The following is an 18,567-nucleotide window of genomic DNA, read 5'->3' on the forward strand; positions in this document are numbered from 1 at the left end:
TTCTGTGGGTACGGGGGTTTTCTTGTACATCTCCCTCCTGTGTTTCTCTTTCTGTATGCCCTTTTGTAAATAGTTGTACATAGTTTGTAAATAGTTGTGCGCTTCTGATTCTGTATCTGTTGATGTAACTCTTTGTATACCTGTTTTGTATTCATTACGTATTGCTTATGTACTGCTTTTGGTTCCCAGGTCTGTCCTGGTTTTGTACAGAGGGATGTACTTCTCCGAGGGGGGTTTGTTTATTTGCTTCTGTGTTTTATGCTTTGTATGCCATTGCCTTGTACCTTGTCCTCCCTGTTGGCTGTGTTTGTATTCCTTGTAACATGTTTTTATGTGCTGTAGGACGGTGGCTAGTCCAATAAAAATCATTTATACCTAAAAAAAAAAAAAATCATTTATACCTAACCCTAACCCTAACCCTGTGGGCTCTGGGCCCGCTCTTCCTGGCCATCTTCCTGGCGGCCAACTGCAGGGGCGTGGTCCGGTGGCAGCGGCAGCTGCGGGCGGAGGAGGAGGCGGGCGGAGGAGGAGGCGGGCGTGCCCCTAGCAGTCACAAAAGGTGGCTCGGCCTGGGCCCGGCTGCGCGATGTTCTGGAGGGCACAGCCTGGGGGCGCTGCTGGTGGATGGGGGAGGAGACGGGCTTCCTCCTCTTGGCCACACTGCAGCTCGGCCTCCCGGAGTACTGGCAGGAGGCGGCGGGCTGGATCCGGGAGTTCGGTGTGAGCGCAGTGCAGTGCAAGGTGCCTGACGCCGGGGTGGAGGAGGCGGCTCTCTGGCATGCCATTTACAATGCCCTGACCGAGGGGCTGCTGGAGACGGCCCGGGCGCACCGGCACCTCAAGCGGGCCCGCCTCTCGGACTACCTGTTCCAGGCGGAGGCGGTCCGGGGCACCTTCGAGGACCGGCTGATCCCCCACAGCCTGTGGGAGCTGCGCTGGCAGGCCTTCCTCCAGGTGCTGCGGGTGGGGGCCACGAGCCCCTGGCTGGTGGAGTCCAGCAAGCTCTGCCGTCGGCCGGCCTGCGCGGAGCAGCCCCGCCCACGGGAGACGGTGGCGCACTTTGTCAGCGAGTGCGCCCTGGCCCGGCACCTGTGGGAAGGCGTCTCCATGGCCCTGGACTGGCCGGACCTGGCGAAACAGGTCTGGGAGACGGTGGTCTCCGGGGCAGAGCAAGCAGGTGCAGGAGCATGGAGCGGGCCCCGAGCCTTCGCCAGAGCCGTCCCGTGGGCCGTAGTCCAGCTGGTCAACCTGTATGTGCTGCTGGCCCTCTCCATCCAGCAGGGCAAGGAGCTGCAGGCCGGGAAGCCCACCGAGGCCCGGGCATGGACGGACTTCGTGCTGTCCCGGCTCCGTGACCAGGCCAGCTACGAGCGGGGCGTCCTGCCTCGGGACAAGTGGCGGCGGCGGTGGGGCTGGCTGCAGGGGGTGCACTTGTCCATCACTTAGAGGGTACACCTTGCAATGTAAATATGTATATATGTCACTCTTTGTAATTTGTAATTTGTATTTCAATGCCATTTAGTTGACGTACTTGAGCCAGGATGGAACTTTGTGTTGCTGTATTTGTGTTTTTTCTTCCCCTTGCTTGCACCAGGAGGGACTTTGTTGGGGGGGGGAGGGTGCTGTTTGGGGAATGTAACATTTTAACTCTGTTTATGTATTTGCTGTGTACCAGGGAGCTCTGCTCGCAGTTTATGTAGTGGGCACCTCCCCTCTCTGTATTTGTTTTTGTAGAATGGTGGTTTTAACCCAATAAAAATTATATTTTCCTAAAAAAAAAAAAATTATATTTTCCTAACCCTAACCCTAACCCTAACCCTAAGGCTTGGGAGCCCAGGGAGTGAGTCCAGGGAGCCCAGGGAGTGAGTCCCAGGGAGTGAGCCCCTGGCAAAATGAGTTGATCGCAGGCTTCTCTCCCATCCACGCATCCCTGGGAGTGAGCACCGTTGACTCTACTGGGGCTGACTTACCTTTCCCCTGTTTTTGCACTGGTATGTATGGAGATCTGCCCCCCCCCAACTTCCATCTGTTGGTTCTGTGTGCAAGGGGTTTTGCACTGGTCTTGCTGTGATGTCTATATAGAGATCTTCCCTCCCCCACACCTTTCCCCTGTTTTTGCACTGGTCTGTATAGAGATCTGCTCCCCCCCCCCCACACACACACACTTGTATTGGAAAAGAGGAAGATCTGGTGAAGAGGTAGATGTGGTGTCAGCAGTGGCCCCTTTAAGGGTAAGGCCTGGGTATCCAGCAGAGCGTGCTGCACAGCTGCAGCCACTTGAAGGCAATAGGGCCCTCAGGGATATAAGAGCACCTGAGGCAGGAAGGGCTCCACTTATTTATGTGAGTCAGCCTTTTCCTACATGAAGATCATTAAGTCCAAGTAACTTTCCATCATGACTGATGAACATTTGGAAGTGTGCTTGAGGCTGGCTGTCAGCAGCTACTGTCCGACTATGCATCCTTGGCTGATTCACTTCAGTGCAAGTCATCAAAGTAAACTCAAGTAATTACAAAAATGTTTATAGTTAATTATGTTGTGTTGTGCAATATTGGCTCATGCAACCGCATGCAAGGTACACCGACATACATTGTACACATAAATGTTATATGTTATGATGGCGTGAACATTGTAAAAAAACTCTGGTAGATCTCCGGGCCTTGCTGGGTTTCAAAGTAGCTCTCAAGCCAAAAAAAAGTGTGAGCACCCCTGCTCTAGAGACAGTGGGCGTTCTGGAGTAGAAAAAAGTAGGGTTTTTAAATTCTCTAAGGTTGAGAGGCTAGCGCTTGCTAGGAAACCCGAAAGATTCCAAATTGAGGAAAGCAAGTCTTTAAAATTGCTAGCATGTGCTACGAGCCTTGCAAATATGGAAAATTGTAATTTAAGGAGGGAATAATGCCGGAACCCAAAGAAGGGAAATTAAAATTTACTGTGCACGCAGGGGCGTCCCGGCCGCCGAAGGGCGGGTGTGGCTCGCTGGGCTCAGCCCGACAGGGCAGTCCTGGTGACTCCGCCGAAGTTCTTCCCAGCGCGGGCTCGGGGCGGCCCGGCCTCGCGTGAGGATAAGGGGAGCTCCCCAGCACCGCGCACCTTCGCCATCTCAATGCAACCATGGCCAGCGCAGTCCGGGTGTCTTCTGCTGCCCTGGTGGGGCGCCGCAGAGTCTCTGCCCCGAGGGGCCGCTGGAGAGCAGAAGTGGCTGGCTTTGTGCAAGCCCCGCAGCGCCTCCCACACAGTCCCGGAGTCTGCCTCGAGCGGGAGACTCCCGGATCTGAGCCCAGCAGGTGCCTCAAACCTGCACCTCCCCCGGGGGGGGCAGATCAGAGCAGGTCAGGAGGCCGTGATGCGAGTGGACACCGGGCGCGCTGTGCAAACAGGGAGGGGGGAGGGGGGAGTGTGCAGCACATGAGGCATCACATGAGGCATCAGAACAGGCCCGCCGCAGGCCCGCCTGCTCCAGCTTCCTGCATCTCCCAGTGGCCCACCAGTTGCTTCGGGGCACCCAAGACAACAGGCGCACGGCGGGGGAAGCACTACAGGGACTGGACAACTGGGCAGTCACTGATCAGCCACCACGCATGCACACCTCAGTTGCTGGGGACACACAGCTTGCTTGCATATGAGCCAATGAGCACAAGCACCTTGGGCGGTGTGTCCATGTGGCTCTCACAGGCATCTGGAAGACTCCTGGTTCCATGGTGGGCTTCGGTTGGTTTACGGGCTTTGAATGCCCATATCCCACACCCAGGATCATGTCCAGTACAGCATATCATGGACACTGCACTCCTGCAACACTGGTGCAGCAGTTGGAGAGGATTGGGCCGTAACTGGTGCACCAGACCTCAGGCACATGTGACACTTGGCTGCCTCTCAGCTAACGCGCCAAGATGTTACGTGTCATCTGTCAGATGTCTTTCTGTCTTTGACATGCTGCAAGGAAAGCTTTGCCCTGGTGACAGGGGTTCTGTCCTCCTGCCCTTGTGCCCTCAGGATGGGACTGTGTAGGGGAGGGAGGCTGAGTCGGACCTTGGATCTCTTGGGTTCTAGTGTGTGTGGTAGGCCCTTCTAGGTCACCTGTTCACTGCCTTGGTGCCTGAGGCAAGACAGTTGCAGGGGGAGTGGAACTGCAGCATAAGGACAGGCACAGGGTGCTTGTGGGCATGGCTAATTTGGCAGGCTGCTGTGGTGGGGGCACAGAAGGTGCGAGGCAGAAGGCAGGCCACTCCAACAGAGGCACACAAGTGCCTCGGCATTTGCACCCTCCCTCCCCACTCAACTGAGGCATCCAGCTCAGCTCCTTGCAGCTCAGGTGGCCTTCTGGCTGAGCAAAGCCCCTGGCTGGAGGAAGTACTTCCCCAAGGACTGATTTGGCCTCTTGCAGCAGGCCACCCTCTGGGCACATCCCTCATTGGGGCAGGGAAGCAGCAGCCAGGCCCCAGCAGAGCTCTCCAACAGCAAAGCCCAAGAGAGCTGCGCAAGGCTTCTGCGCTGGGAAGCTGCTTGCAAACCAGGTGCTCTCCCCTCTGCAACCAGGCTTCAGTGACCTGACAGACCGGGGAGGGGGGGAAGGCCGGACCTGGAGGGAGCCTGCCCCTCCCAGCACCAGCCTGCAGGTGCCCACAGCCACTCCCCCTTCAGCCAGGGCCCTTCCCTTTCCACTCCCCTCCCACCACGACTGGCAGGCACCATATGACCCCCTCCCATACCTCTATGACAACTGGAGGGGTCCACTCCTCGCTGCTGGCTGGCTGGAGCAAGGAGTGACTTGTGGAGGACAGGTCCCATCCAGGTGGACTGAGAGGCTGGCAGAGTTGATGCAGCCGGCCACAGGCCAAATGATGGGCAATACTGGCTCCCCCCCCCGCCTCCCTCCCTGAGCTGGTACCAAGGTGAATGCTAGTGCTCTGAGTAACCTGTGCCAGGAGCAGGTGCTGATCTTCCTCTTATCTGTGGTAGCTCAGAAAGGAGGCCCCATGTTCAGAGGCAGTCTACCTTGCAAATGCCACCTGCCAAGAGGTGAACTGCCCAGTAGGCCTATAGGCTTCCTGTATTGCTTATGGGGGAGGGGATCTATGTTGGGCAAGGCAGGGATCCCCCTCCTTTGATCTATCCAACAGGACTTTTCTTCTTGCAAGCCCCGTCAGTTAGGAATGAAGAGGTGGAGAGCTTGCAAGGGCCACTGCAAACAGTCACTGGCCAAAGGTTGCCTATTTGCTGAGCTACCCAGATATCCAGGGCAGGCTGCTTACACATCTGTCCAGAAGCGCTGCACTCCCTGTCTCCTCACCATTTCTTCCTGTGCCAGCCAGCACATTTCGCTATACAGGCATTGGCTTTTCAAGTAGAACGGCCCAACAATGCCTAGCTGGACAAGTTAGCAAGGGGCCGGAAGACGACAGGTACAAACCGCAGGGCCTGACACCTGCACAGCTTTGTGACTTTTATTTTAAAATCCCCAAATTGCGGGGGGGGGGGGGGAGTTCTCCCATTCTAGAGAACAGAGGACACCAGAGACAATGCAGTCAACAGGACCTGGCAATTCCTCAAGTGCTTTTCATCAGAAATGCAACTCCCTGGCTTCCATTTTTGGGTGCTGGGCTCAACCGAGCAAGAGTCCAGTGGAGGGAGAGTGTGCCACAAATTCTCAACAAACGAAGAAGCGCTGTCCTAAGGCCCAAGGCACCCAATTGTACAGCCTGCTGCCTGTAGCTCCAGCACTCTTGTTGGCGAAGCAGGAACCTACAGTCCACGCAAGCTCTGCAGACTCCTGACAGTTGGACCAGCAGTGGACTGCCCCACCCGACTATCACCGACTGCAGCAACAACGAATCTAGAACTGGGAGCAGCTGCTCAGGCTGGATGCTGGCCTGCAGAAAGGATGGTCACACCACTGTCTTGCTCTCTCCTTAATGACAGGGACAGGGAATCACAGTGTGGATTGTTTCATTGCCAGGTGGGTGGGTGTCCTCACCGAGAACCATTCCAGACTCCTGGATCTCCATGGAGGTGCCAGTCAGTCTTTGAACCCACACCAAGAGCAGGCTTCTCTGTCACCAGTGCTGGAGTCCTATGCTTGTTGCCATGGTTTCCAGCTAGAAAACAAAGCAGTAGGTTATAGTCAAACTCTTAACACTTTTGGGCCTGTCTGGATCATCTTATCATCATGAGCACCCATAAGGCACTGATGACTCCCTCTTCAAGAAAATACCACTACGTGTTGGTGAAGATTTGACGAGAACCAGCTCCAGAGACTGCACTTGCCCCAAAGCAAGACACATCCTTGGGGAGCACTTCAGTTGCCCTAAACCTCATGGCAAACAAGCAGTCAGTTTGTTGTGGAGAAGGTTGCCCGAAGACTGCAGCAGGTGAGGTCCAGATGCTCTCAGTGACTGCAGGCTGAAAGCGACAAGGGAGCAGTCATGCGCTGCTCCTTAAAAGCAAGCCCTGCAGAGGCTCTCCAGTGAAACAAACCACCAGCTTTACCCTTCAGTCTGAGCAAGACGCTAACCCTTACCCCGAGCAAGGTCCTCGGGAGAAAAGGGCGGCAGGATCCCCATTTCCTACCAGGGTGGGGGCAGCCTTCTCTCCCCCCGTGCCCCAAACTGAGGGGCGAATGCGCTCTCTGAAAGCATGGCTTCTGGCCTTCTCCAAAAGAAGACCCTCACCTAGGAAGAGTACTTCTTTTAGGTCTTCTGTCCCCAGAAAACAATTCCTCTGGGTTCAACAGTCCAACAAGGACGAGAAGAGAACTTACCCAGGACCGCTTCATATGCAATTCCATGCCGAGTTAATAAATCAGTGAGTTTCTGTATATCTTTGGAAAGTTGTTGGTACTCCTAGAAAAGAGGAGCAGAGATTCAGAGGGCTCTCTGGCTACACTTTCAAGCCAAGTTCTGCATCTACAGAGTACGGAGGCGAGGCAGTGACTCTTGCTGGGAGACCCACTCTGATTGCTTAGCTACTGGCCAACTCAGCATCAAAGAAATGACTGACTCTCTGCCCCCTCCTATGAATCTTGGGTTTTAACACATGGGCCCCATCTACAATTATTACAGCTGCTGGACAAGACACACTGAGGCCAGAGGACTGGCGGTCTGGCAGCAGAGAACACCCTCATCTCACCTGCCTGCCTCCATTTGCTCGTAAACTGCCTGTTCACAGCAGGGGAAGCAGCACAGGGCAAAGCCCAGCAGAGCAGCAGCCCAACTCACGGTACCTGGTTGCACTTTTCCACAGACTCGAATTTCAGGCGTGGCGCGTTGGCAGTTTTCTTCTTGCTCTCCCCCTCTCTTGTCAACTTTAAAAGCCCGGCTTCCTCAAATATCTCTCTCAACCTTTTGTTGTATCCCTGGAAAAGAAAAAGCTCAGCCTGATGCTGCCCAAGGTCCTTGCAGGTTGTTACGCACCTCACCTCCTGCTATCTTGCACAGGCAATTTTGATTGACATGGTCTGAATTGGTGTGATTCTAAAATAGCGCGATCTGCAAATTAATTCTGAAGGTCTGTTTTGCATTTGGCAATTTTTAAAAGAGGTGGTCAATTAGTTGCCAACAAGTAACTGTTAGATGGTGGTGGCTTTCCAGGAAAGGGGGAAGAGTCTCCTCTAATCCTGGAGGATAAGAGAGAAAAAGGAAATGCACCCACAGAGGCGCTCTCATCACCTTCTCAGTTTCCTTACCGGCCTCTCTTTGGTTTACTTGTCGCCTTCTCAGTCTCTGACTTCAATAGCTGTTCCTCCCTCCCAATAGCCTCTCAAGCCCCCCCCCCCCGCCCTCTTGGGCAAGTAGAAATCCCCACTCATTAGGGTTAGCATTAAATAACTTTCCTGGTTATTAAATAACTATCTGAGCCATTGACACTGCCAGCTTCACCACCCCATGCCCAGCAGCCTCCTTCTGCAACCATCAGCGCAAGAGCCTGCTGACTCTTCTCCTAACCCAGAGCAATGTCACTGTTCCCAATGGGAAAAACCTTTTTCATTTGTTTCTGATATGCGCAATAGTTTTCAGAAACATAACCCACCCGCCCTCCCATAAATCAAGAGCTGTCCATATTTACTTTCTTTTAAAAAAAGGTGTTTGCAATTGTTATGTCCATCTTCCTGGTGGGTGTGGGGCAGAGCTTGGGCAGCAGGTTCGGTGGATTACTTACCCCGAGTGGATAAATACATCTTCCTGGGCGAAGATGGAGCAGGTGTTGCGCAGGGACCAGTGAGGCTCGAGGCTGCCAGGATGGGGCAGCTGGAGGATCCCAACAGTGCACTAGCATGACTTCCCCCCCCCCCAATTCTGGTGGAACAGGGCCAATTACACCAAAGAGTGGACTAGGGACTGGGGACAGGCCAGTGGAAGGGTTCAGGGTCGCAGTTGCTTCCCCTCACTGCCTCCTCCCAGTTAGAGCCCCAGGAAGTGTGACCTCCTTTGCAGGTCGCGGGGTTCCTTATGAGCCTCCCAGCCAGCCAAGCTGGATCTCATGCCTTCGTCTGGCCCAGTTTTCTGCGGTGCCACCCACACTGTGGGGTGGAGCAGCCGGTTAGCAGCCTGTTGGGCCAGCACTACATCCCATGGGTGTGAATCTGGCGCTGGGGCTCAATGTTGCAGCTTCAGGGCGGCTGGTGCTCTCTGAAGCTCTCGCTCGCTGCTGTTCTGGGAGCTCCCAAGACAGTGAGCAGATGCTCTCTGGTCTGCCGGTCTCCCTGCCTTTTGAGGAGGCCCCTGGCGACATGGCCAGGTCCCCTCGCTGTTCCTCCCTTGCTCCCCATTCTCCAGCAGGGAGCGTCGCCATGGGCCCCATCCCAGCAATAGTGTCAGCAAAAAAAAGGCTTATTTGCAATAATAAAAAAATGAATTGATAGCATGCGATTAGCATGAGTGTCGTATTAACAGATTTTTTAAAATAAATCTTGCAACAAGCAAAATGATTTCCTATAACTGCCTTTCCCCATCTGAACCAACAAACTGCACATTCTTGTTTGTTCCTGTATCTCATGAAAAGGAATCAAACCATTATTGCAACGAACCTACCAAGGAAATAGGCTCACTCTAGCAAGACCCCCCCCCCCAGCTTCAGCAGCCGCTCTTGGCAAATCTTTAGCTTTCCAGTATTTTGCAGCAGTCACTCGCTGCTGCCACCTTGCAGAACAATGCAATTCTTGCGAGGTTTCACTCCTCTCAGGGGCACACTGCATTAAACATACAACAGCATGAAGGCCCAATCCTATTTTTGAGGTACAGCGAAGCAATGACAGCCCTGCTGGTGTAGAAACCAAACCACTGATAGACACACCACAGGTACAGGAGCAACGTTGGAAAAACATGGCACTGACATCGTTCAGATGCCACTTAGGCGCCAGAGGAACTCTGCTGGTACAAAGCCAGGAGGAGGAGATGAGGATGTGACACGTGAAAGATGGAGGAGGGGTGAAGAGTCAACCTATGCCCTATCCTAACACCTTTCAGGCAATAGTTGCACCCCCCCCCAGGCCAGAAAAACACTTTTCCAACAAAAGAACTGGTGTATGTAGGATAACCCCACAGGGAACAATGGGGAAACAGCAGAAAAGTACACCTCCTGCCACCCCACCCCCCAGTCTTAGACATGGTTCTGCTCTGAAAACTGAAAAGAGAAAATGTTCAACGTGGGCTGTGTCTGCATGTGCTTTGCAATGTGGGGGGGGGGCAAAGAGTGGATGGAGTGTGCCTTTGTCACAACAGCATCCTGGCACTTCATGGAGTCTTCGTAACTGCAGTGGGGCCCTTGGGCCAAGTGGCAAACCCATCCCACCTCTGCCTTACAGCAGCAGCACCCAAGTCGCAACCATGGTCCTGCAAAAATGAGGCCTCCGCCCGGACCACAGCTTTTTGTTCTGCCACTGTGTGGCTCGTCCTTCTGGTAGACTTGGGCACCTGGACACTCTGGGAAGTCGCATCTGTTGCCTGGCATCCCAGAAGGCTGTGCAACAGGACGTTCGGGAAGACGCAACTGCCCAGAGTGCTCGGAGCTACTCTGAAGAGGAGCTGCACGGAGGCGGAACAAAACGTTCTGGTCACTGGGTGGACTGATCTGTCTCAAACCGTGGATTCAGTCCCCAGGCCAGGGTTCGAGTGGCCCTGCCCTACAAAGATGGCCCACTGTGCCGGCACTACCGCCACCTTTACAGAAGCACAGCATAGCCAGATCAGGGCCGTGCCTGGATGGGGCGATCCCAGGTGAGCTCCCTGACGCAGAAGAGGCTGAGTAATAACACACTCACCTGTTCAGTGATCAGCTCATCGTAATGCGCCTGCGCTGCTTCGTCCCACTTCCTCCGGAGGGCCTCAGGTAGGGTCGGATACACTGTCAAGGAAAGCACAGCTGCCTTCAGCTCCCTCAAACACTGCCACAGTCGCCTGAAAGCCCAACTCTCTGCTAGAACCTACTCCCAGGATAGCGGTCATAGGACTGCACCCCTGGAGGCCTCTTGCTAACCCTCCCTGCACAGGCAGAATGCTATCTGCGCCTGCACAAGGTCAAAACCTAGGGGCTCCATCTTGTTCTGAAGAACTGAGATCACCCAGCAGCCATGGCAAAGGAACCCTGGGCACCAGTGTGCCCCTCCCAGGGTCACCCACAGAGCCGAAAGCTCTTCTCTTTCCCCTGCAGAGGCCCATGTCCAAAAGTCTGGCAGCCAAATCAAGAACGGCAGCACCCAGGCAGGATCCAGCTCTTCCCTCCCTTTGGCTCTCCCGGGGCTCTTGCACTCCACCCCCCGCCCAACCCTGACACTTTGCTTGGTGAGGGGGACTGTTCACAGGTTGCAGCTCTTTCAGCTGGGAGGGGGGCAGCCGAACTCTTGCTGAGGAGATGTGGCAATTGGGAGTGCAGGCGTCTGTGGCAACCTCTACTCTGCGGCACAGGGTGGCTGGCGGGGTGCAGTGGAACCTCCCTGGCAAAGCTGTGGGGGGAAGCGCAGTCCAACCACTGGTGTGTATTGAGTAACAGGGAGATGTGGCCAGTGCACTGCTGTAACGGGCAGCAGGCTGGTCGTCTGGCAGCACTACTGGATGCCTCCTATCAAGGCGCCTGAAAGCACAGCTCCCTCCGAGGGTTCATGGGGCAGAGGAGGCCGGGGGGCTGCTTGTCATCACTGCAATGCAGACTCGGAAGGAGCCTCCTCAGCAACTTCACAGCCAGCACTGCCTGCTTCCCTGAAGCAGTGTCAGCAGCCAGCACGCGTGGGCACTTTCTCTCCCTGACAAGATGGAACAGGGCATGCCACTGGCACAGTGAGACCCTCGCCTGCACAGCGAGGGCAGCCGAGCTCTGTTCTGGAGATGCCAGGATGTAAGGAACCCCCAGACCGTGCAGGAAGAGGCATTTTACCCCCACCCAATGTTGGCTGCTACAGGGGACATTTCAACGTCCAAGCTCACAACCCCACATGCAAAGGTTATTTACCAGACCTAAGAGAGAATGGGGGTGGCAAACGAGGGGTGTTTCAAACGTCAGCGAATACATGCACGTGCTCGGCTCAGTCACATGTGCCAACTTGTTGCTCCTTCCACAGACAAGAAGTACCTGAAAAGCAGAGGATGAAGAGATGGAGAAAGTAGCTCCACATTCCACTTCTGTGGCCTCCAAGCCCTGTTTCACCCACAAACACCAAGATTGGCCCAGTAAAAAGCAGCACAAGTTGCTCTTGTTTCCTTCCTTCTATCTTCTGCCTCCCTTTGCCCAAAGGCAGGCCCGTGCACACTGCAGGCACTTGCAGGGCTAGAATAAAGCTGGATGAGATCAATACTGTGCTCTTCCAACATGTTCTGAGTGCTGCGTAAGGAAGAATCACCCCCAAAACTACCCCTTGCAGCTTTGTGCAGCTGGCTACTGAAGAAACATGTCTTTTTCTGGGGTGGGGGTGGAGTTAACACTCAGTGCAGTAGCAGGGAACCTCAGAGAACTCCGGGGGGGGGGGGAACTGCCAAACAGATGTGTTCCCAGAGGACCTCAGCAATGAGGGACTCTTCATTGTCTAAGAAGAAGACATGAAGGCTGAGAGCTTGAACTCGGGGGATCTCTAAGGACGGCGGTCGCAGAGGAAACCCCCAGAAATTGCTCTATGCTGGATCACATCGTATACCGGACGCCATCTTCGGAGAAGACAGATTCGGATAGCTGAGCACCCCCCCCCCCCCACGGCCTAGATACAACATGACAGTGAAAAAGCTTTAAACTGTGAGTAACTAGTTCATTAAAAGGCTATAAAAAGAGCTGCAATCAAGAGGTTGGAAGGAGGGAAAGATAACTTTAAGATTATTTACGTTGGCTGATAGCCACCCAGAGGGGAAAAGAGCGAACCCTAAACCCTGGATTTAAAGAAACCCTTGCTGGAGTATCTTTTTCTTTTTTATAATAAGGGTGACTGGAAAAAAAGAAGAGAAATAAGATTAAAGATCACCCTGCTGAAATGGTACGCATGGAAAAGAAATAAATAACTAACCTTTAACGGCTGAAATAACTTTTACTCTCGCTTTCCTAGCAAGAAGGCTAGATTTGGGCCTGGTCATTTAAAGGCATACTAACTTAATTTGACAGTGTTATTGACCTGGATTACTGATCCACCCCTTTTGGATATTAAAAATTAAAGATTACCTTGGACAAGAAGGGATGCAAGATAATAAGACTTGGATGACTCTTTAATTGTTTGACTGATTTGACATTGTTATTGACTGGAAGTGGAATATTGACTTACCCCTTTTGGATATAAAAATTGGAAATTAGCCTTACAAGAAACTGAAAAAAGATAATGAGTTCGTTGATTTTTTTTTAATTGTTGGACCATTTTATCTGTTTTTTACAGTCAGAGGTATATTGGCTTCATTTGATATTGATAAGAATGGCATTCAAAAATTTAAAGGATGTTAGTAAAAGCCAGTCCTTATTAATGGATTTGTTGTGGGATTTCAGAAATGAAATGAAGCAGCAGGTCAGAAAATTATCTAAACAAATGAAGCAAATAAACTCCTCCCTGACAAGCATGCAGGAAGATTGAGATTGGGATTAAGAAATTTAAGAGTTAAGAAGAAAAAGAAGTAGAAGGAGCAGTGGGAGGAGCAAGAAGGAAAACACCAAGACAGAGAACAAAGAAAGTACTAAGACAGAAAATGAAAATGGCTGAACAACAAGTAGAATTTTTTTGTTTTGTAGATATTAATGGACCAAATTCTCTTTAGAAGTGAATAGTATTCCATTAATTATATCAAATCAAAGCAGATGTAAATGAAAACAAACTAGCAAAGAAATATTGGAAAATGATATATAAACTGTTACAAGAAATATTGAAGTGTGTATTATTCATATTGGAAGCATTCCTCTTAAATGCGACATCAGAAATTAAGAATCAGATAAGAAATATTTTATTCTAAGTATTAGGTTAGTGGCAAGAATAGTGTATAATTAAAATTTGAAGCCTTTTTATGATTGGATAATTTTAAATAAAAATATTGATTGTTTAGTTAAATTGTTAATCAGTAGATTAGCAAATATGGTAATCTTTGTATTGATGAATAATTTTGTTTTTAGACATTATAAATTCTTTTTTTTTTTGGACTAATGTATGTTGTAATCCCAGCCCTAAGTCTAACCTACTTTCCTTACCTGTATCTGTGATAAATAAATAAACTTTGTTGCAAAATAAATAAATATATCCAGTCATAGTAAAAAAAGAAAAAAGAAACATGTCATCTGATTTGGGGGGGGGCTTAGCCCCCGCTTTGCAAGAAGGAGGACCCAGCAGGTGCAATCTCTGCCAGCAGCACCACCAAGCAGGGTTGGGAAGAGGTCCTTCCTGGTCCGCAATCCTGAGCTTACTGGGCCAAGGGCTGACTCTTAGCTTCTGCTAAGACACAAACGATGAGGCAAACCCACCCACCAGCCCGCTTGGGGGAACGCATCGCAGTGAGAACCCCACCAAGGCCGACGGCTGTACCTTGGTCTCCCTGTTCCTGGTTTCACAGGAGTCTCCGTCTCTCATCCACATGCCCACAAAAGTGTTGTTCTCAATCTCCCACTCGTGCCAAATTCTGAGGGCAGAAAATGCTCCGGTTTTCTCGTTCCCCAAACGCGCCGTGCGGCATAGCAGGCGTTCAGCAGAAACCCTCAACGTTCTGCGTGCCGCCCAAGGTCAGAGGAGCAAGAACCAAAGGCCGTGTGGGTGACAGTTTCAGCCCACCCTTTTGGCCAAAGGAGGGCCAGGAAGGATCCGTGGCCCACGCGCTGCTTCCTCGGCCAGGCCCTGCTACAACCTTCCAGACAGGCATGCGCTGCAGGGGGTCACGCCCGGCGGGCTGCTCTCGGCCCGTCTCCTGCTGTGGCTGGAGGATTAGCACACAGAGTCGTGGCTGCCACGGGCTCCAGATCTTCTCTGCGCTCTTCGCCCCGCCCCAGGCGTTTCTGGACAGCGGTGCCCAAGGCAGGGGCCGGGCCGGGCCCCAACCCGTCTCCCAGCCTGCGTCTTTGCCCAGCGCAGCACCGCTCTGGCTGGGCACGGCTGAGACCTCCCGCAGGGGCTCCGGCCATCGCAAGCACTTGCCGCACAGGCCCCTCGCCAGGCAGCCCTTCCCTCCGGGTCTGGGCCTGGGCTGCTCCTGCAGAGCAGGGGGGGCGCAGCAAGCGATCGAGAACCCCCTGGCCCACGCCCTCCACCGGAGCCTCACCCCAGGATGCCGCTGTAGGCGTTCCAGCGGAAGGTCTGCTCGTGCTGCGTGGCGTTGCGGAACAGGCACAGCTCGTACTTGTACCTGCGGGGGGGGGGAGGGAGGTCAGGCCCGCTCGCCCCGCCCCGCCCCGCCCCCGCCCGGCCCGCACTCACATGGACTCCACGTAGTCGAAGCACCGGCCCGCCAGGCTGCGCAGCTGCTCGGGGCCTGCGGAGAAGCACAGCGCTGGGCGGGGGGGGTGGCGCCCGGCCCGCCCCTCCCGCGCAGAACCCCACCTCGCCCCGCCCCTCCCCGCCCCGAGACACTCACCCGAGGCCGCGGCCGGGGCCGCCTTGGGCTGCAGCCGGTGGGCGGGCGGCAGGAAGGGGTTGTTGAGCCTGCGGGCAAGAGGGCGGTGAGCGCGGAGCCCGGGACGCCCAGGCCCCGCCCCCTGTCCGAGGCCCCGCCCCTTACCCGAAGCTGTTGGGCTCCTCCACCACCTTCATCTTCCCCGCGGCCGCCGGCCCTGGAGGGGGAGGGGGAGGGGGAGGGGGAGAGGTCAGGAGGGGGCTCGCAGCTCCCCGCAGCCCTCCGCCCGCCCCGCCCGGCCCGGCCTGCCCGGCCCACCTGCCGCCAGCAGCAGCAGCAGCAGCGCCGCCGCCGCCATCCCGCTGGTCCCCGTCCGGAAGCGGAAGCGCCCGCAGGCCCCGCCCTTCCGCCTCCGGTTGCGGCGATGGGCTGGCGTCGCGCTCGGAGGGGCGCGCGGGGGGCGGGCGGGGCCGGCGCGGACGGGGAAGGCGGGGGCGCGGCGGCGGCGCCCCCCCTGCCGGCGCTGGCGCTGTGGGACCTGGGCCAGTGCGACCGGCGGCGCTGCACGGGGCGGCGGCTGGCGCGGCTGGGGCTGGCGCGGGAGCTGCGGCTCGGGCGGCGCTTCCCGGGCCTGGTGCTGAGCGCGGGCGCCGCGCGCCGCCTCTCGCCCGCCGACCGGCCCCTGCTGGCGCGCCGCGGCCTGGCGCTCATCGACGCGTCCTGGGCGCGGCTGGCCGAGGCGCCGCCCGGCCTGACCCCCGGCGCCCACCCGCGCCGCCTGCCGCTGCTGCTGGCCGCCAACCCCGTCAACTACGGCCGTCCCTGGCGGCTCTCCTGCGCCGAGGCCTGCGCAGCCGCGCTCGCCATCGCCGGTGAGGTGGGGCCGGGCGGGGCGGGGCGGGTGGGCTCCCCGCCGCTCGCCCCCGCTGACCGCCGCTCCCCGCAGGCTTCCCCGAGGCGGCCGCGCACGTGCTGGGCAAGTTCAAGTGGGGCGCCGCCTTCCTGGACCTGAACCGCGCGCTGCTGGACCGCTACGCGGCCTGCGCCGGCGAGGAGGACGTTCTGGCCGTCGAGCGGGACTTCCTGGCCGCGGAGCCCGCCGCGGACCAGCAGGACTTCGGTGAGCCTCCGCTGCCCTCCCGCAGGCGCTGCTGGGCTCCTGGGCGGGCTGCTCCCCCCTTCCCTGCGGGGATGGGGCGCGGCAGCACACAGCTTTGCTCTGGCTGGGCGGCTGGCGAGGCCTTGCCCGGGGCTCCCGGCGCTTGGTTGAGTCCCAAGGACGGAGGAGCTGCTGCGTCTGGCGCTCCACTTGCTCCTCTGGCGCAAACCCGCCCCAGCCCCTCAGGGTCAGCGCTTGTGGGCCTCCCTGCAGCCCCCTCCCCACCTTTCCTGGAGGGCAGGGGCCTCAGGGCTGTCTCTCTTCCAGACCCCTTCGACGTGGACGCCGGGAAGGAGTTCTTCAACCCCAACAGGCCTGCTGGAGTCGTGGGGTAAGCGCCTGCCGGTGCCCTCCCCCTCCCGGAACTGTCCCAGTACTCCAGTGACGCTCCTCTCTGTTCGCAGAAAAACTGTCAGTGGAGAAGCTTCTGGTGAGGACACATCTGAAGATGACGAGGACAGCCGCAGCAGCAGTTCCGAGGACCTGGACGAGGCGTGTGCTGCACACAGGGAGGCCGCTGCTTTGGAGGGCCTGTGAGAGGCCGAGGGGCAACCTGAGCATCCTCACAAAGCGGGACTTAGCAGGCCTTGAGCAGGAAAAAATAACTTTGGGCTCAGGCTGCCGGTGTGAGTGGGATCTGAGTGCCAGAGGACTTCCTCTGGTGAGCTGGCTGGGCTGCTCCCCCACTCAAGGCAGGTGTTAGTTCAGGGGGTGATGAAGAGGGAATTTAAAGGGAAACAGAAGCCCAGAATTTTTTTGCTTCATTGCTGTCTCAGTGACTTTATTGGGTATGTGAAGTAATAATAATGATAATAATAATTAGATATTTATATACTGCCTTTCTGGTCATCGGATTACTTCTCTGACTTTATTCAAGGCGGTTTACATAGACAGTAGTGGGATTTCAGGGGAGGGGAGGTGTACAGCTCCTTGAAAGCAAAGTGTTTGCATAGCTAATCCCCTCAGGTTCAGCTGCTTAGTTAAAACATGTGCTGTTTTATGGCTGAGGATTGGAAGGAATGCTGCATGAGAGACTTGAGGCAGGCCCTTTTTCTGTTTCCAGGAGTGAGTGGGAAACAAAAGTGGTAGCAGCACAGAGAACCACAAGGGAAGAAGCTGCTCTTCCTCATGGTTGTAGTACGTGTTTTTCCCTCACTGCATGGTAAAATCCCTGGGGGGGAAAAGGACCAGGAATGGTCTTGACTTTTGAGCATCAGGGAACTCCCTTTACCATCAGAGAAACCAGGGCCCATCATGGTTAAGGAAGGGGTAGATATCAAAAATGATGTTCCTAATGATGACCCCAAGGGTGTTGAGAGAAAGGTGCCTTGTGAAAGGCAGTGTGTAACAAGTGATCCAATAAACCCCCACTGACTGCACACACAAACATTCCCTTCTTTTTAATTGATTGCTGCAGAAGATAGTGAGAGAGAAGGGATTCCTAGAGAGGCTATGTAGAAATTTCCTGGAAGCAATTGGGCAAGAGGTTGAAATGTATTTCACAGCCAAGTTGCATGATAGAGAGGGAAAGAGCCAGGCCAGATTTGGAAATGAGAGAGACTGCATAGAGGTTAGCTCAGCAGTGCTGTAGCCTTACATGATTTCTGCTTAGATGTAGGAAAGCCCTATAGAATCCACTGGGACTTACTATTAAGAACTGGAAACAGAGTGAGGGGGTGGGGGTACAGCACCTCTTCAGGCTTCAATCCAAAGACCCGTCTTTTATATCAACCTGCCTAAGAACAGCCCTGCTAATGCCCTATTTGGTTTAACATAGTCGTGCATCAGCTACCTGTAGGAAGCCTCTGGCAGGAGGGAAAAGCCACTACTCTGTGCAATTGGTTTTTAGAGGCAGACTGACACGCAGCCTTCTCTGCCGCTATGAATTTGTCCAAGCCCCTCTTAAAGCCATCCATACTGATGGTTATCACGCCTTGTAGTAACAAGCTCCATCACACATAATTACTTAGATGTCCCCAAAAGCTTCTATCACCAGTGATTATCAAACTTTTGCCCACCACAGCCCATCTCATCCTCTGGCAATTCATGACCCCATATTCAATGCTTCATCCCACAGCCTTTCTGGGAGCCCTCAGAGGCTGTTTCTGGGTTTTGTTAGGCTTTCAGCTTACTCCATGGACCACTACGGGTTACTTCCACAAAGTATTTTGGGGCCTGGAGACCAATGCAATGCTTGTAGGCAAGTGACCCAGAAGTGGTCTCCAAGGGGTCCAAGGAATGCTTTGTGGCGTGACACTGAGCATTGGTACCCACAGTTGTGACCCAGTTTGGGTGCTGGTCTGTGCTGTCTCCACCCTAGGCAATGCTTTTCAGTCTCAAACAGTTCCAGATAGTCTCCCAGCAACCACCTCGTTGTTTGTTTTGCAACTCAGCTCGCCTCGTGAAGACAGGACAACCAGCTGGCCC

General features: G+C 54.8%; 2 protein-coding genes across 2 annotated transcripts; one reads left to right on the plus strand and one right to left on the minus strand.

Moving 5' to 3' along the window:
• Positions 1–5,427: 5,427 nt before the first annotated feature.
• On the minus strand, positions 5,428–15,387 carry GNPTG (N-acetylglucosamine-1-phosphate transferase subunit gamma). Its single transcript, XM_066640497.1, has 11 exons — positions 15,300–15,387; positions 15,147–15,198; positions 15,003–15,070; positions 14,846–14,900; positions 14,691–14,774; positions 13,964–14,057; positions 11,442–11,556; positions 10,253–10,335; positions 7,217–7,348; positions 6,755–6,836; positions 5,428–6,092 (listed from the first exon to the last, which is right to left on the minus strand). Exons 1-11 carry the CDS (start codon positions 15,337–15,339, stop codon positions 5,968–5,970), a joined length of 930 nt encoding a protein of 309 aa, XP_066496594.1. The 5' UTR covers positions 15,340–15,387; the 3' UTR covers positions 5,428–5,967.
• Positions 15,388–15,390: 3 nt separating this feature from the next.
• Positions 15,391–16,979, plus strand: TSR3 (TSR3 ribosome maturation factor). Its single transcript, XM_066640498.1, has 4 exons — positions 15,391–15,853; positions 15,928–16,101; positions 16,408–16,471; positions 16,545–16,979. Exons 1-4 carry the CDS (start codon positions 15,406–15,408, stop codon positions 16,675–16,677), a joined length of 819 nt encoding a protein of 272 aa, XP_066496595.1. The 5' UTR covers positions 15,391–15,405; the 3' UTR covers positions 16,678–16,979.
• The last annotated feature ends 1,588 nt before the right edge of the window (positions 16,980–18,567 follow it).

Source organism: Tiliqua scincoides, chromosome 13 (assembly GCF_035046505.1).
Source record: "Tiliqua scincoides isolate rTilSci1 chromosome 13, rTilSci1.hap2, whole genome shotgun sequence".
NCBI classification, from domain to species: domain Eukaryota; kingdom Metazoa; phylum Chordata; class Lepidosauria; order Squamata; family Scincidae; genus Tiliqua; species Tiliqua scincoides.

Bases quoted from the DNA above. Each gene is read 5' to 3' on its own strand.
- GNPTG (XM_066640497.1), bottom strand. From the start codon at position 15,339: ATGGCGGCGGCGGCGCTGCTGCTGCTGCTGCTGGCGGCAG. The intron at 15,071-15,146 runs GTAAGGGGCGGG...TCTTGCCCGCAG, and splicing joins GAGGAGCCCAACAGCTTCGG to GCTCAACAACCCCTTCCTGC. The intron at 11,557-13,963 runs GTACAGCCGTCG...TCTGCTTTTCAG, and splicing joins CCAGGAACAGGGAGACCAAG to GTACTTCTTGTCTGTGGAAG.
- TSR3 (XM_066640498.1), top strand. From the start codon at position 15,406: ATGGGCTGGCGTCGCGCTCGGAGGGGCGCGCGGGGGGCGGGCGGGGCC. The intron at 16,102-16,407 runs GTGAGCCTCCGC...TCTCTCTTCCAG, and splicing joins CGCGGACCAGCAGGACTTCG to ACCCCTTCGACGTGGACGCC. The intron at 16,472-16,544 runs GTAAGCGCCTGC...CTCTGTTCGCAG, and splicing joins AGGCCTGCTGGAGTCGTGGG to AAAAACTGTCAGTGGAGAAG.